The 14,343-nt window shown below is 40.7% G+C and overlaps 1 protein-coding gene across 1 annotated transcript in view; it reads left to right on the forward strand.

Annotated features, from left to right (window-relative positions):
* The first annotated feature begins 12,689 nt into the window (after positions 1-12,689).
* Positions 12,690-14,343, forward strand: part of LOC136878812 (putative odorant-binding protein A10) — a 232,338-nt gene continuing 230,684 nt past the window's right edge. The window contains exon 1 of the mRNA XM_067152309.2: positions 12,690-12,737. Within this exon, the coding sequence (XP_067008410.1) occupies positions 12,705-12,737 (33 nt within the window). The 5' untranslated portion in view covers positions 12,690-12,704. The remainder of the gene's footprint in view (positions 12,738-14,343) is intronic.

Here is a 14,343-nt window from a genome sequence, read left to right on the forward strand (position 1 = left end):
ACATATATTAAGTCAGTGTGAACTTAAGACGATATCTCTTGATATAATGGTTACGTATTTACTATATTATCTTAACCAGAGGAGTGAGAATACGATTTTAAAAGTGACATAGTGTAACAGATATTTGTAAAGAATACCGGTTAGCTAAAAAGATCCATGAGTGATATAGTACCATTCGAACCCAGATTACGTCATAGAGGGGCGCATGTTTTGAATTGTTTAATTTAAGTTACCATACTCTTTGCTGAATGATTATATTGGAAGAGTAGATACCGTACCGGTATTTGGGGTTATGTGTTGAATTGTACGATAAAACGTGTTATAAGGAATGAATTCTGCGCTAAAGGAATGTCGCGTCTCGTTATGTTTAGTGAATATTGGAGGTTAAACGCGTTAATTGTAGATGTTGAATGAGTTAAATATAGGTTGAAATGAAGGTTATAGATGAAATAATGGAAGTGTATATGGTGTTTTAAGTGAAATATTGCGCAGATTAATAAGAAATGAGACGTATATGAAGTATATAATGTGCGATATAAGGGCACAAGTAAAGCAACTACGGAAAGGAAATATGCCCCAGGGAAGAACTATAGCAATGTATGGATAGTAAAATTATGTATATTTAAATGAAGTTTGAGAATGGTTTGACAGTAGTAACAACTGGTGATGGGTAGATTTATGCATGATTATGTCGTATTCTGAGTGAATGTTGATTGCATGGAAGATGAAACTAGTATGTAACCAGTATGATAATATAATACTGAGATATCGTAATGCAGGCACTTGCACATGTATATATGATAAATGCTTATTGGCTGAGTGCATATCGAGCTGGAATACGTTACATAAGAAATTATCTAGCTAGAGTAGGGAAATAATATGAGATTTACGTAGGATATCATCGATGTTTTTAATTTGAAATACTATATGAGCGAATATTTAGCTAGGAGCCGTATTTTAAATGGCAATCGGACCAAGAAACTTAGTGCGTCATTCGATTTCTCATTTCCTTCACCTTATTCAGCACTAACGAACTCAGATAATTTTTAATATAATTCAGATCACTGATATTAGAATTCAGGACACTTTATTATTGAAATTCAGATCATTCCTACGATAATATGAATTCTGTATTGTTAACATTTTTGATGATGGTGAATAGTTAACACCGCAAGTGATAGAATAATTTATTGACATACTGAACTTTGACTGTGGTCAGAAGATTATGAGATATTTGTGTACATAGGTGACCAGATTTAATTTTTGATAGGAAGTTGAAACAAAACGTGAATTCATTTCAGGAATTCTCAACCCATAATGTTGTGAAATGCAAACTTAGATTAGGAATAAGCCAGCGCTGACTTAAATTAATTGATTCAGAAGTTAAAATATTTGTTTATTAGATTCATGATTGGAAGTTCACGTGCTATATTTAACATTTAACCATTTCTTTCGCGATTCTCAATAATTTAATAAATGTGTTTCTTGATTAAGTTTTATATAATTGAATGAGTTCTCATTTGTAGTGATAGTCTGTAGTTGTATTTAGTGAGTAAGGTTCCCGATATGCGGATATGTCTTTGGAAATGTTGATTGAAGTATACGTATGCGGAATCCACTACTGAGCGTTGAATTACGGAATTTTGAACCGCGTATGGTGTCACTATTTTCTCTTTGAACGCACGTTAAACGAAATTATAGAAAAATTAACCATTTTTCTGGAAACATGAATACCCTGAGATATTTATCTGACTAGTTGGAAAAATAACTGTGGTCAGCCTGACCCGTAGGGTGCAGTGTGGATATGTAGCAGGGGGCGGGAAGCGCCTCTTTCTTTGGGCAACAGATCTCCAACAAGGTAATGGCCTGTTAACATCTTTATTTCTTGCTAGCTCAGCAGTTTAACTCTCGGAGAAGTTTCGAATCCTTTAATATGTAACCCATCTTGTAAAAATGTAAATTCCTTTTCTGTCTATGTAAAATCTACAAATATATTTCACTGTAAAGCGGGGATAGAGAGTGCTTCACCCTCTCGAACTCCCCTTCATTTTGAAATGGAGGTGATTACGTTTTCATAACCGTTCTTCTCTCCTTTAATGTAGTAAAGTTTTCTCATACGGGTCACCTCCCTAGCTTGGGATTAGCCCCTGTATTATCGGCCCAGTGCCACATAGGTTTTAAGACAAAAACTTTGTGTAGGAGTGCAAATTACGCCTCCATCCCCTTTGCTTTGGGCCAGTAACTTAACCTGATGTTTTGTTTTCTTTCATGCGAAGGCCCCGTACGTTGGGTATTAATTACCCCTGTTTCCTTGTGTGCCTTGAGGGCAGATAGAAGTGAAGTTTGTTGTGGCCTTTGAGAGGCTTGTAAAATTGAGAGCGGGTATGCTCTTTTCCTTAACATTGTAATTAGGAGCTAGTGCTCCTTGGCACGATGGGGTTTTCTGCCCCTTTGTTCATTTGGTAACTTAGTAAAGTTGAGCTAATCGCTCAAAGATTGTGAGTATGGGCCTCGAAGCCCAAAACCTGGTAAAAAACCCCTGAAGGGGAAAAAAATATTTTGTACCCGCCTTTCGTTGTTATTTCACCTAGTGGAAATTGTTGAATGTTGTTATCTGTTATTTGTTGATTTTGAAGAGAAAATATAACCTTTGTTAAAGTTTTAAATTAACTTTAATTCTGTAGTTGAGACCTATTCCAGCCCGCACCTTCTTTCACCTCTGCTGTTCCACGGATACCTCGGAATAATAATAATAATAATAATAATAATAATAATAATAATAATAATAATAATAATAATAATAATAATAATAATAATAATAATAATAATAATAATAACTGGTTCATGGTGTGCGTTACTGTAGTCACGTCCTAGCTCGCGAACCATGGGCATATGCTGAGTTGTACAGTGACCATTCAATTGTGGCGGCTAGGACTGTACATTCCACCGATGGTCCCTAACCCTTTAGAGGAGAGATTCTCACTTGGGCTATGTGTGAGTAAAGTAGCATCCCACTTCACATATTTTTTTACGGGCATGCTCGGAACGTTTTAAGCAAGCCTCGAACCTGTGGATGTAACGCAGTTCCACTTCTGTTTGACAAGCGAGGGTCTCCTTGGCAATAACTTGACGAACGAAATGGAATTCCACGGGGATCTATCAATATTAATGAGTCTTATGGAAGAAGAAAAGTAGAACGTGCTGAGTTAATAAAGAGGATATGTCTGGATCTGTTAAGAGTTAATGATATCCAGTTAATTGGGAGATAACGAGGAAGAGAGAGGATACGACAAAGTTTCCTTAACACGTGTTAGAAAGGGAAAGGCAGAGTATGGGGTAGGAAGGAAGCCTTTTTGCAAAGTTTCCAGAACATGTATCGCCGATCTCAGCAGTGCATAGTTATGGGAGGGGACTATTTCGAAGGACAGTAAGGTCACTGTCGTGCATTGTTCATCTATGTTGATGGTACAGGACTATTCACCGAACTTTACTGTCACAGGTTGTAGTTGTTGGAGGAATCAGGACAATTGGGATGCTTGTTGCTTTAAGGGGCCTAACATCGAAGGTCATCGGCCCAATCAGGACAATTGTCTCAGTCCATTCAACCACGTGAATCTGCAGATGAGGATGAAGTTGACATGTTTAATGAAGCACCACTTGACATTGTATTTTTTTTTTTTTTTTTTTTTTTTTTTGCTAGTTGCTTTACGTCGCACCGACACAGATAGGTCTTATGGCGACGATGGGACAAGGAAGGGCTAGGAGTTGGAAGGAAGCGGCCGTGGCCTTAATTCAGGCACAGCCCCAGCATTTGCCTGGTGTGAAAATGGGAAACCACGGAAAACCATTTTCAGGGCTGCCGACAGTGGGGTTCGAACCTACTATCTCCCGAATACTGGATACTGGCCGCACTTAAGCGACTGCAGCTATCGAGCTCGGTACTTGACATTGTAGTCAGGGTCAACAACAAGATAGGATAGCGTTGGCGATTTCAATGCAAGAGTTGAAAAGAGAACTGAAGGATGTGACAAGGTGATGGGTAAATTTGGGGAATGTATGGAAACTAGTAAGAATGGGAAACGGATATTGAACTTATGTTCTGGTATGGAATTAGCAGTTACGAATACATTCTTCGAGAATAAGGCCATTCACAGCTACACATAGGCGGGTAGGAACACTAACTTTGAATTCAGGAAATCTGTTTTGAATGTATGGGTATTCCGGAGATCTGTAGTGAGCTAAGTTTCTCTAGGCGTAGGGCAGAGAAAGTGAAATCTGTCTACAGACGAATAAGGGTAGGAAATCTCTAGAACCAGGAAATTAGATAAAAGTACATGGATATGGTTAGTGAAAAGTTTCAAACGGTAGAGAGTAAGCAGGTTAAGGATATAGAAAGAGAATGTGTGGAATACAGGGATGCTGTAGTAAGAACTGCAAGGGAATGCCTAGGAACTTCTGTGTGTAAAGATGGGAGAAAAGAACATCTTGGTAGAGTAATGAAGTGAAGCAATTTGTAAACGTAAAAATAAGGCCTATCAGAAATGGCTTCAAAGATGGTCCGATGCCGACGTGAATTTTTAAAAAATGAAATGGCGTATGGCTTTCAGTGCCGGGCGTGTCCGAGGACAAGTTCGGCTCGCCAGATGCAGTTCTTTTGATCTGACTCCCGTGGGCGACCTGCGTGTCATGATGAGGATGAAATGATGGTGAAAACGACACATACACACATCCCCCGTGCCAGAGAAATTAACCAATTATGATTAAAATTCCCGACCCTGCTGTTAATCGAACCCGGGGTCCTTGTGACCAAAGGCCAGCACGCTAACCATTTAGCCATGGAGGCGGACTGTACGTGAATTAAGGAAAGGAGCGAAACAAATAATTGGTGAAAGATGAAGGCACGACAAGATTCTGGTACAAACCTGGAAAGGCTCAGTCATGCGGCTGGGAATCCTTTCTGGACGGTAATAAGGAATGTTGAAAAGGTAGGAAAAAGGGACATGAATAGTGTTTTGAGTACATCAGGTGATCGAAATGTGAAACATTTCATGTATACCTCAAGTTGTTCTCGTACATGAGCATGCTACTATTAAATCTATTCGAATATTTTGTTAATTACAAGACATAAATTACTACAAAATCTCAAAATGAGTATTTTCGTTAGATATATGCAATGTGTCTCTAATGTGTACCGGTACTAGAGAAAGTCGTTCTACTAGATTATTTCAGGAAACACCTGTTAAAAATGAATATAAATCTTACACGGCAGGAAAAAATCTAAGCGGAGAGACGCCGATGTACTGAAAATGAATATTGAGGACAAAGGGTGATCCCTGACATTTGAGTGTGCGTTGCTTCGGGTGAAGCACATAAATTTATTCTTGCACGCAGCAACGACTCGGCGACAGTGAGATAATTTTTTGTGGGCTGAGTAACAAACTAAGGCATATGTAATACTCAGCTGTCCATTATTCAGTTGAATTCTGGGTTTTTTGAAATGAAATGTCACATCTCTGTGGTTCGCGTTCCACGCTCAACTTGAGGCCCAATGGCTGTGGACGCGCCTTCCTGTCTGAGACAATCCGATCTTCGAATTCGTCACGCACGGTCGTATCCAGCAGAGTAAGCCTACTGGGCGTTACTGCTTATTGAATTTAACCAGACCATGGTTTGCTCCTTTTAGGTGAAACTTCTCTTAAAAGTACCGACATTTTTCTGAATGGAACCAAACGTTTGTTGTCATCTGTTCACGGTATATTTGAAGGTTTTGCCAAAGATACATCACGCTACGATATTTTTTCATACTAGTGTTGACATAAACGTTACCCTTTGTCTCGGACAGTAAAATGCCTAACCACCCCTAATCTGCTGTTACTCTTGTCCCCTCTCAGGGTGTACTTAAGTAGAAGGTAGCTTCTTTTTCTTCATTATCCGTTTACCTCCAGGGTCGGTTTTTCCCCCAGAATCAGCGAGGGACCCCACCTCTACCGCCTCAAGGGCAGTTTCCTGGAGCTTCAGACACTGGGTCGGAGGATACAACTGGGGAGGATAACCAGTACCTCACCCAGGCGGCCTCACATTCTTTGCTGAACAGGGGCCTTGCGAGGAGATGGGGAGACTGGAAGGGATAGACAAGGAAGAGGGAAGGAAGCGCCGTAGCCTTAAGTTAGGTACCATCCCGGCATTTGCCTGGAGGAGAAGTGGAAAAACACGGAAAACCACTTCAAGGATGGATGAGGTAGGAATCGCACCCACCTCTACTCAGTTGACCTCCCGAGGCTGAGTGGACCCCGTTCCAGCCCTCGTACCACTTTTCAAATTTTGTGGCAGAGCCGGGAATCGAACCCGGGCCTCCGGGTGTGGCAGCTAATCACACTACACTACAGAGGCGGACAGAAGATAACTTACGACACTGAATTCTCCCTGGTGAGTTATTCCATAGACTAAACTGTATCTTACAAACCATGAAAACCCAAAAGGGAATAGGCAGTTGATGTAAAAATGGTGGAGGTTCTCAGTGTACAGACTCAGGAAATATTTTGCCAAATATTATCCGATCTTTAAATAGGAACCAGTGCAGATTAATGGAAGCTATGCTAAGAAGATTACTACTTTGGCCAAATATCAACAAATTCTCCGTAACATGGATCTTGAAGGTACTTCTCGGAGGCGACGGATACACACATACATGATGCAAAAATTGGTTGTCGTTTGGAAAATAATAGTAATATGCCCAGCTAATAGCTGTGCAACAGTGCAATTATAACTCCAGCTAAGGAAGAAGCAGCGCATAATAATTATCTCAGTATATTCCTACGTTAGTGAATCTCAGAATCATGACGAAGTTTAGGCCTACTCTCCATGAGTTCCTGAACTTGGTAAGTGGCCCAGGGCTCCCCATGCAAGCAGACGATAGGTACCTGTTACGGTGGTAACCCGAAGCGAGAATACACTAGTACCCGTTATATACAGGGTGAAGCGAAATTCGCGCACTCGGGCATCGCAGCGCGACTCCTCATATGCCAGCAATAAAAAAATGTATCTCACAAAAGTTCGCCCTGCGAGTATATCCGGGAGAAAAAGGTTGTTGAAGAGTGGCAATCTGGCAACACTGTAACTACATGTAGGGTAACTACCTCTGTCAGCACACATATTCGTCGTGCTGTACAGTTGGTGCAGTGGATAGAGTTTTGGGTTAGCTTGCAGGAGGTCGAGGGGTCGATCCTGGGATAAGGCGTATGGTTTTATGTTGTAAATGTAGTCCAGGAGGTATAGTATTTGGCATCTCAATCGTCAACAACGATTGAAGCGGGTCCTCTAGAAACCATTTGCACTTATATACTACGATCCTAGAAATGGACGAACATTATTTTTATTTTATTTTTATTTATTTTTTGAAAGTAGATTGATTCCTTTCATTGGTCAGCTTTGAAAGACGCCCTTTCCACGCCGTAGGCGTGAATTTATTCGCTCCACTTCAACTACTAGATGCGTTACAACATGTTCAGCGTTACTAAATTTTGTAAATGTAGGATACATGTAACTTAATAAACGGTGTCTTCATCATCATCATCATCATCTGTTTACCCTCCAGGTTCGGCTTTTCTCTCGGACTCAGCGGGGGATCCCACCTCTACCGCCTCAAGGGCAGTGTCCTGGAGCTTTAGACTCTTGGTCGAGGGATACAGCTGGGGAGTATGACCAGTACCTCGCCCAGGCGGCCTCACCTGCTATGCTGAACAGGGGCCTTGTAGGGGGATGGGAAGATTGGAAGGGATAGGAAAGGATGAGGGAAGGAAGCGGCCGTGGCCTTAAGTTAGGTACCATCCCGGCATTCGCCTGGAGGTGAAGTGGGAAACCACGGAAAACCACTTCGAGGATGGCTGAGGTGGGAATCGAACCCACCTCTACTCAGTTGACCTCCCGAGGCTGAGTGGACCCCGTTCCAGCCCTCGTACCACTTTTCAAATTTCGTGGCAGAGCCGGGAATCGAACCCGGACCTCCGGGGGTGGCAGCTGATCACCTAACCACTACACCACAGAGGCGGACAAACGGTGTCTTACTATATTATAGTATGTAATGTCCGATATAAATTAGCAAATAAAAAAGCGCCTCAACCCAGGAACGAACCCTCGACCTCCTGCATGCTAACCCAAAAATCCATCCACTGCAACAATAAAGCACAGCACGACTAAGAAGTGCTGACGGAGATACTTACCCTACACGTGGTTACAGTGTTGCCAGATTGCCACTCTTCAATGTTATCTTTCTGCTGGATATCGCAGGACGATCTTTTGTGAGAGATATTTTTTATTGCTGGCATGTGAGGAGTCACGCTGCGACGCCCGAGTGCGCGAATTTCGCTTCACCCTCTATAGTATCAGTGCTTGCGGATATTCCTGGCAATGCATTTGATTCCCTTTCCCCCTGCGACATTGCTTCTTTGTTCCACCACATTTCTTTCGCCAAATATAGCTCTGTGAAACCAAAGAAAGTGACATTTTTGGTTTTTCTTCATGTAAAATCCGAAATATTGTAAAATACTACCGAGCTCGATAGCTGCAGTCGCTTAAGTGCGTCCAGTATCCAGTAATCGGGAGATAGTGGGTTCGAACCCCACTGTCGGCAGCCCTGAAGATGGTTTTCGGTGGTTTCAAATTTTCACACCAGGAAAATGCCGGGGCTGTACCTTAATTAAGGCCACGGCCGCTTCCTATCCCATCGTCGCCATAAGACCTATCTGTGTCGGTGCGACGTAAAGCAAATAGCAAAAAAAAAAAAAAAAATTGTAAAATACTACAAGGAGGGTTTTGGTTTCTTCTTATTTTTTTGTTTAAAAGTTATCTGTACACTCTTTCGTTTACAAATAATGGTGTCTGTTTACAGTCTGTTTAAAAATAATAACTCAATTTCTCGACAGATTCGTCTAGTTGGAATTTGTAAGGTTTGACCCATTGTACCTAATATATTTTAATAATAAAATGAAAGGCGTGGTTGACAGATTTAGGGCTAAGTAATACTCTTTAATAAAATAACTTATCTCGAAGATGAGACATGTTTTATACGCTGAAAATTCTATCACTTTCACTCATCGATTATACAAACTGTTTAGTGTTACTGGGAATTTATATATTTAACTAATTTCTTCAGAGACATACCTCAGCAATTATTAAATTTTGAGTAGAATGGCATTATGGTTATTGATAGAAAAGTTCTGCAATGTAATAATAGTGGACAATGACCAAAGAATCTGAAAATATAATTTAAACCTGTTAAATGTGTATTTATGCTACTCAGAATATTACTGTTTACCTATTTCGGCACCATATTAAACTACCGAACCTGAAATTAACTGTTGTTCAGAAGAGTGAAAAATATTTTCAGCGCGATACTATAAATCTCTCCTTACAGCAGTGTTGCATGACATTAGAATTGTCATAGCATTTGTTTAACGATGTTAGAATAAAGAGATAGAATAGAGATAGTCGTTACTTTACACTTCATACACATTTTTTATTAGATGCTAAAGATGAAGCGGCAAACTAGGGAATATGCTGTTTTAACTTTCTACGTTTCAAATTATGTCACATTCGCAATTGTATTATACCTGTAATTGTACAGGTATGTAGTGGTAAATCATAAACATAGTCACACAACTTGAAAACCAGCATTATCTCTCACTCACTGTTCTTATTTCCTTTCGTAAATAGAGGGTAGAATGAAAGAATGAGAATACAAGCTCTACTCACTTATTCTCATATACATATCAGTTCACTTTTATTCATTCATTCATTCATTCATTCATTCAATTTTAACCTTATACTTTCTTAAAACCAAATCAAACCAAACCCCAGGGCACTACAGCCCTTGAAGGGCCTTGGCTTACCAAGCGACCGCGGCTCAGACTGGAGACCTGCAGATTGCGAGGGGTCGTGTGGTCAGCAGAACGAATCCTCTCGGCAGTTATTCTTGGATTTCTAGACCGGGGCCGCTATCTCACCGTCAGATAGCTCCTCAATTCTAATCACGTAGGCTGAGGGGACCTCGAACCAGTCCTCAGATCCAGGTAAAAATCTCTGACCTGGCCGGGAATCGAACCCGGAGCTTCCGGGTAAGAGGCAGGCACGCTACTCCTACACCACGGGGCCGGCTTATTCTTTCTTAGAAATACTAAAAACACCATTCTGTCTTGGTTCGATTTGGAACATGTAGCATACAAGAATGTTTTTCTCTTCTAGAATTGTGTAATTTTGTTGAGTATTTTTACTGTCGTCCGCCTCTGTGGTGTAGTGGTAAGCGTGATTAGCTGCCACCCCCGGAGGCCCGGGTTCGATTCCCGGCTCTGCCACGAAATTTGAAAAGTGGTACGAGGGCTGGAACGGGGTCCACTCAGCCTCGGGAGGTCAACTGAGTAGAGGTGGGTTCGATTCCCACCTCAGCCATCCTGGAAGTGGTTTTCCGTGGTTTCCCACTTCTCCTCCAGGCGAATGCCGGGATGGTACCTAACTTAAGGCCACGGCCGCTTCCTTCCCTCTTCCTTGCCTATCCCTTCCAATCTTCCCATCCCTCCACAAGGCCCCTGTTCAGCATAGCAGGTGAGGCCGCCTGGGCGAGGTACTGGTCATACTCCCCAGTTGTATCCCCGACCAAGAGTCTGAAGCTCCAGGACACTGCCCTTGAGGCGGTAGAGGTGGGATCCCTCGCTAAGTCCGAGGGAAAAACCGAACCTGGAGGGTAAACAGATGATGATGATGATGATGATGATTTTTACTGTCGCCGCCTCTGTGGTGTAGTGGTTAGCGTGATTAGCTGCCACCCCCGGAGGCCCGGGTTCGATTCCCGGCTCTGCCACGAAATTTGAAAAGTGGTACGAGGGCTGGAACGGGGTCCACTCAGCCTCGGGAGGTCAACTGAGTAGAGGTGGGTTCGATTCCCACCTCAGCCATCCTGGAAGTGGTTTTCCGTGGTTTCCCACTTCTCCTCCAGGCGAATGCCCGGATGGTACCTAACTTAAGGCCACGGCCGCTTCCTTCCCTCTTCCTTGCCTATCCCTTCCAATCTTCCCATCCCTCCACAAGGCTCCTGTTCAGTATAGCAGGTGAAGCCGCCTGGGCGAGGTACTGGACATACTCCCCAGTTGTATCCCCCGACCAAGAGTCTGAAGCTCCAGGACACTGCCCTTGAGGAGGTAGTGGTGGGATCCCTCGCTAAGTCCGAGGGGAAAACCGAACCTGGAGGGTAAACAGATGATGATGATGATGATTTTTATGGTCTCTGATAATTCTTTAGCTTTTACCTTTGAAACAACGATAACCACTGCCATTACCATCAATTATCTTTAGATGGGGACAAACGAAAATAAATGATTCTTAACCAGTCATATTCCTTTTTACTTTCAAGGATGTTTTTCTCTTGGGTGGTGTGGAACAGAAGCAGGTTTAGCTACATACTGTTACTTTCGGTGCTGTAATATTCTAGTTGCATTTTTAAAATTCTTCAGAATGTTATCCACTCTATAAATGGTGTTATATTGTCTTATTGCCACACCGTAACATATAGTATAAGTATAATGTAGTATAATGTAAGACAGTCTGGGACCATACTGTTATACTTTTCTCAGGAATAACATACTTGATTGAATATTTCAAGAAACTTTTAGTACACGGTCTTCCTTTCCTTCCTTGAAATACACCTGAATAATCTGTCTGATGTGTGTAGATTAAAATATCCAAATCTCCAATTCTACAAAAAGTCAACATTTTCAAAGCAGTTCGCATAAACAATGCCCTGATCATTCGAGGCATATGTTTTTAAAACAAGAATCATCGGCAGGTACAATTTCCCAGAAATTCATTTACAAGTTACCTAGTTTTTATCCAGGATCACCAGCTGGTGAATGTGGGATGTTGGTAAGTTTTCAGCAAGAACTTTGTGATCAGAATCGAAAAACAACGGCGAATACGCGAAGTGCTCCATCGGGTTATATTATCACAGTCAAAAGCGAATAGTAGAATGTAAGTAGCAACACAAAGTTACAAATATGACATATTCGCTTCTTAACCAAGGCCACTTTAAGAAAAACTCCATATTCTTCTTCGAAATTCGTCAATTTACAGTGAGATGTGTGACCCACAATAACATTCCGCGAGGACTGAATGGAATTGCCGTGTAATGTCAAAGGAGGAGCAAAGGAAGAGAAAAGGAAAACTGTTGACGGATCTCTCGGTTTGAGATCCTGAGGGACTGATATCAAATTCATAAAAGAGAACTTGAAGAAATATAATAATTTCATTGATTGTCATATTTTACTGTAAAAATTATATATTTTAGTCTGTTCCTTCCTTCTGATATCCCTTATTGCATATTGTTACTCTTATTACAAGGGAATAATAACTATCCTGATTCATATGAACTGTTACTAGAAGTTGTAGATTTTTTAAGAATAGCGGATTCCACGGCAAGAGTCTCAGTACCTACACAGGAAGAAGAGGGTTCAAAACGAGCATGAATGTCTTGAAATATCAAACTACACATTTAATAACAGCAGGGGCTATTGTAGTGCGCGACTGAACGTGATAAATGGTGTTCACTGACGTCAGTGTCAATTTAATGCAATCATGAGCGTACGTGCACACTCAAGAGATTCAGGCGCTGATGGAATAATGAGAGTATCGCCTCAGTCGGACTGAGAAGCTCTACGGACATGGACATGCCCTCATCACGGCGCTACAAGCGGGTAAGTCATATATGTCAACTAAATAATACCTTCTTCATTTCTTCTGATTTTTAATTATACTGACGATTTGGTTTGCTATGTGAGGAGGTAAGGTGCAGTCTCAAAATATCTAGAAATGAAAATGACAGAAAGCGGTATCAAAATATTCGGAAGAAATATGTAGTCGCAATAAATAAGGTATGAGTCACAAAATATCTGAGAAGTGTACTAGCAATTTTAAAACGTAGTATGTGAGTGTACTTTAAGATGGAGGTGACTTTTTATTTATATTCATTTTATTTGGGAGATTTTTCGACTACTTCGTCGACCAATAGCTGGAAAATCCACAAATGCCGCTTCAGCTGTGAAATTGTAATGGAAAACGACACCGAATAAAGAAATCTATTTCCGCTTTAAGGAGTTGGTATTTTCTTTGAAAAAAGAAGATGAACATCGTATTTTCAAAAAGTAAGGATAGATATGAATCTCCAAGTTTCGAAAAGAAGAAACTGGAGGTATCTAAATATTTTGAGAACAACATCTTAGGTCATCAAAATGAACTAAAACTGGTGGCAACATTCTGATGAAAATATTGTAAATGTTTTCATACTGAAATTTGTAAATAATCAAGTTTGTACATACCATCAATTATATTAAAGGAAATAGGACTAATCCTAACTTGGCGCAATTGATTGATATTGATATTGATATTGATATTGATATTGATATTGATTGATGTTCGTGAGTCTACTGACACCTGTCCTATATGTTTGTGGGAGGCTACACTGCAGGCCCACCTCAAGACTGAGGTACTTTTTTTAGAAGAGGGCATGCAGTCCCATCTGTTGCTTAAAATGAACCATTTCGCACCTTTTTGTATTACTTTGTGTTTGTTATAATATTACTGTATACATGCTAGGTGGTTCAAAATAGTACCACCATTAGAAAGTTGAGACTTGTCCAGGTAGCAAACTGGCTCGGAAAACCGTCCTCTGGAATTAGTATATTGTGAGACTTAGATGTTTTAAGACTTGGATACTTTGAAAAGACACGCCATGCCCTTGATAGACCTAATGATTTATTTGGGAATATCAGTGAGTAATTTATAAATATTTTAGAGAAGCTTTAACTCTTAGCAGTCGAATACGTTTGACTAGTTACATAATTCTACTCTTATTATTCTCCAGAAAAAGTATGAGTGTAATGCTACTTATTATTTCTAGAAGGCAAACCCGGATAAATCCGTGATATTAAACCAAAACTGGAAGTATGACGCATTTTGGGTACAATTATTATTGGTAATGTAACGAGAGTGCCATATTCTTTCGACAATTCCGCGAGCAACTTAGTAATCAATTCTGGTAATAAAGTGAAGAAAGCAATGACAAACTACCTCACTCCTCGTCTTGCCTAGTACGCCTAATTTTGGTGCTGCCATTGGCTTTTACGGTTTCCTTATAACCGCATAACGTTTGGTGGTGCTATTTGAGGATCCAACCAGCCTCTGAGCTGATGAACTAACAGACAGACTGGTGTTAAACATGGATAAATATAAAAGAAGTCAAATGCATATTTGTTCATAATCTATAAAAGGAACACAACGTTCAACAAGGAAACACATACTATT

Source organism: Anabrus simplex, chromosome 1, assembly GCF_040414725.1.
Source record: "Anabrus simplex isolate iqAnaSimp1 chromosome 1, ASM4041472v1, whole genome shotgun sequence".
NCBI classification, from domain to species: Eukaryota; Metazoa; Arthropoda; class Insecta; order Orthoptera; family Tettigoniidae; genus Anabrus; species Anabrus simplex.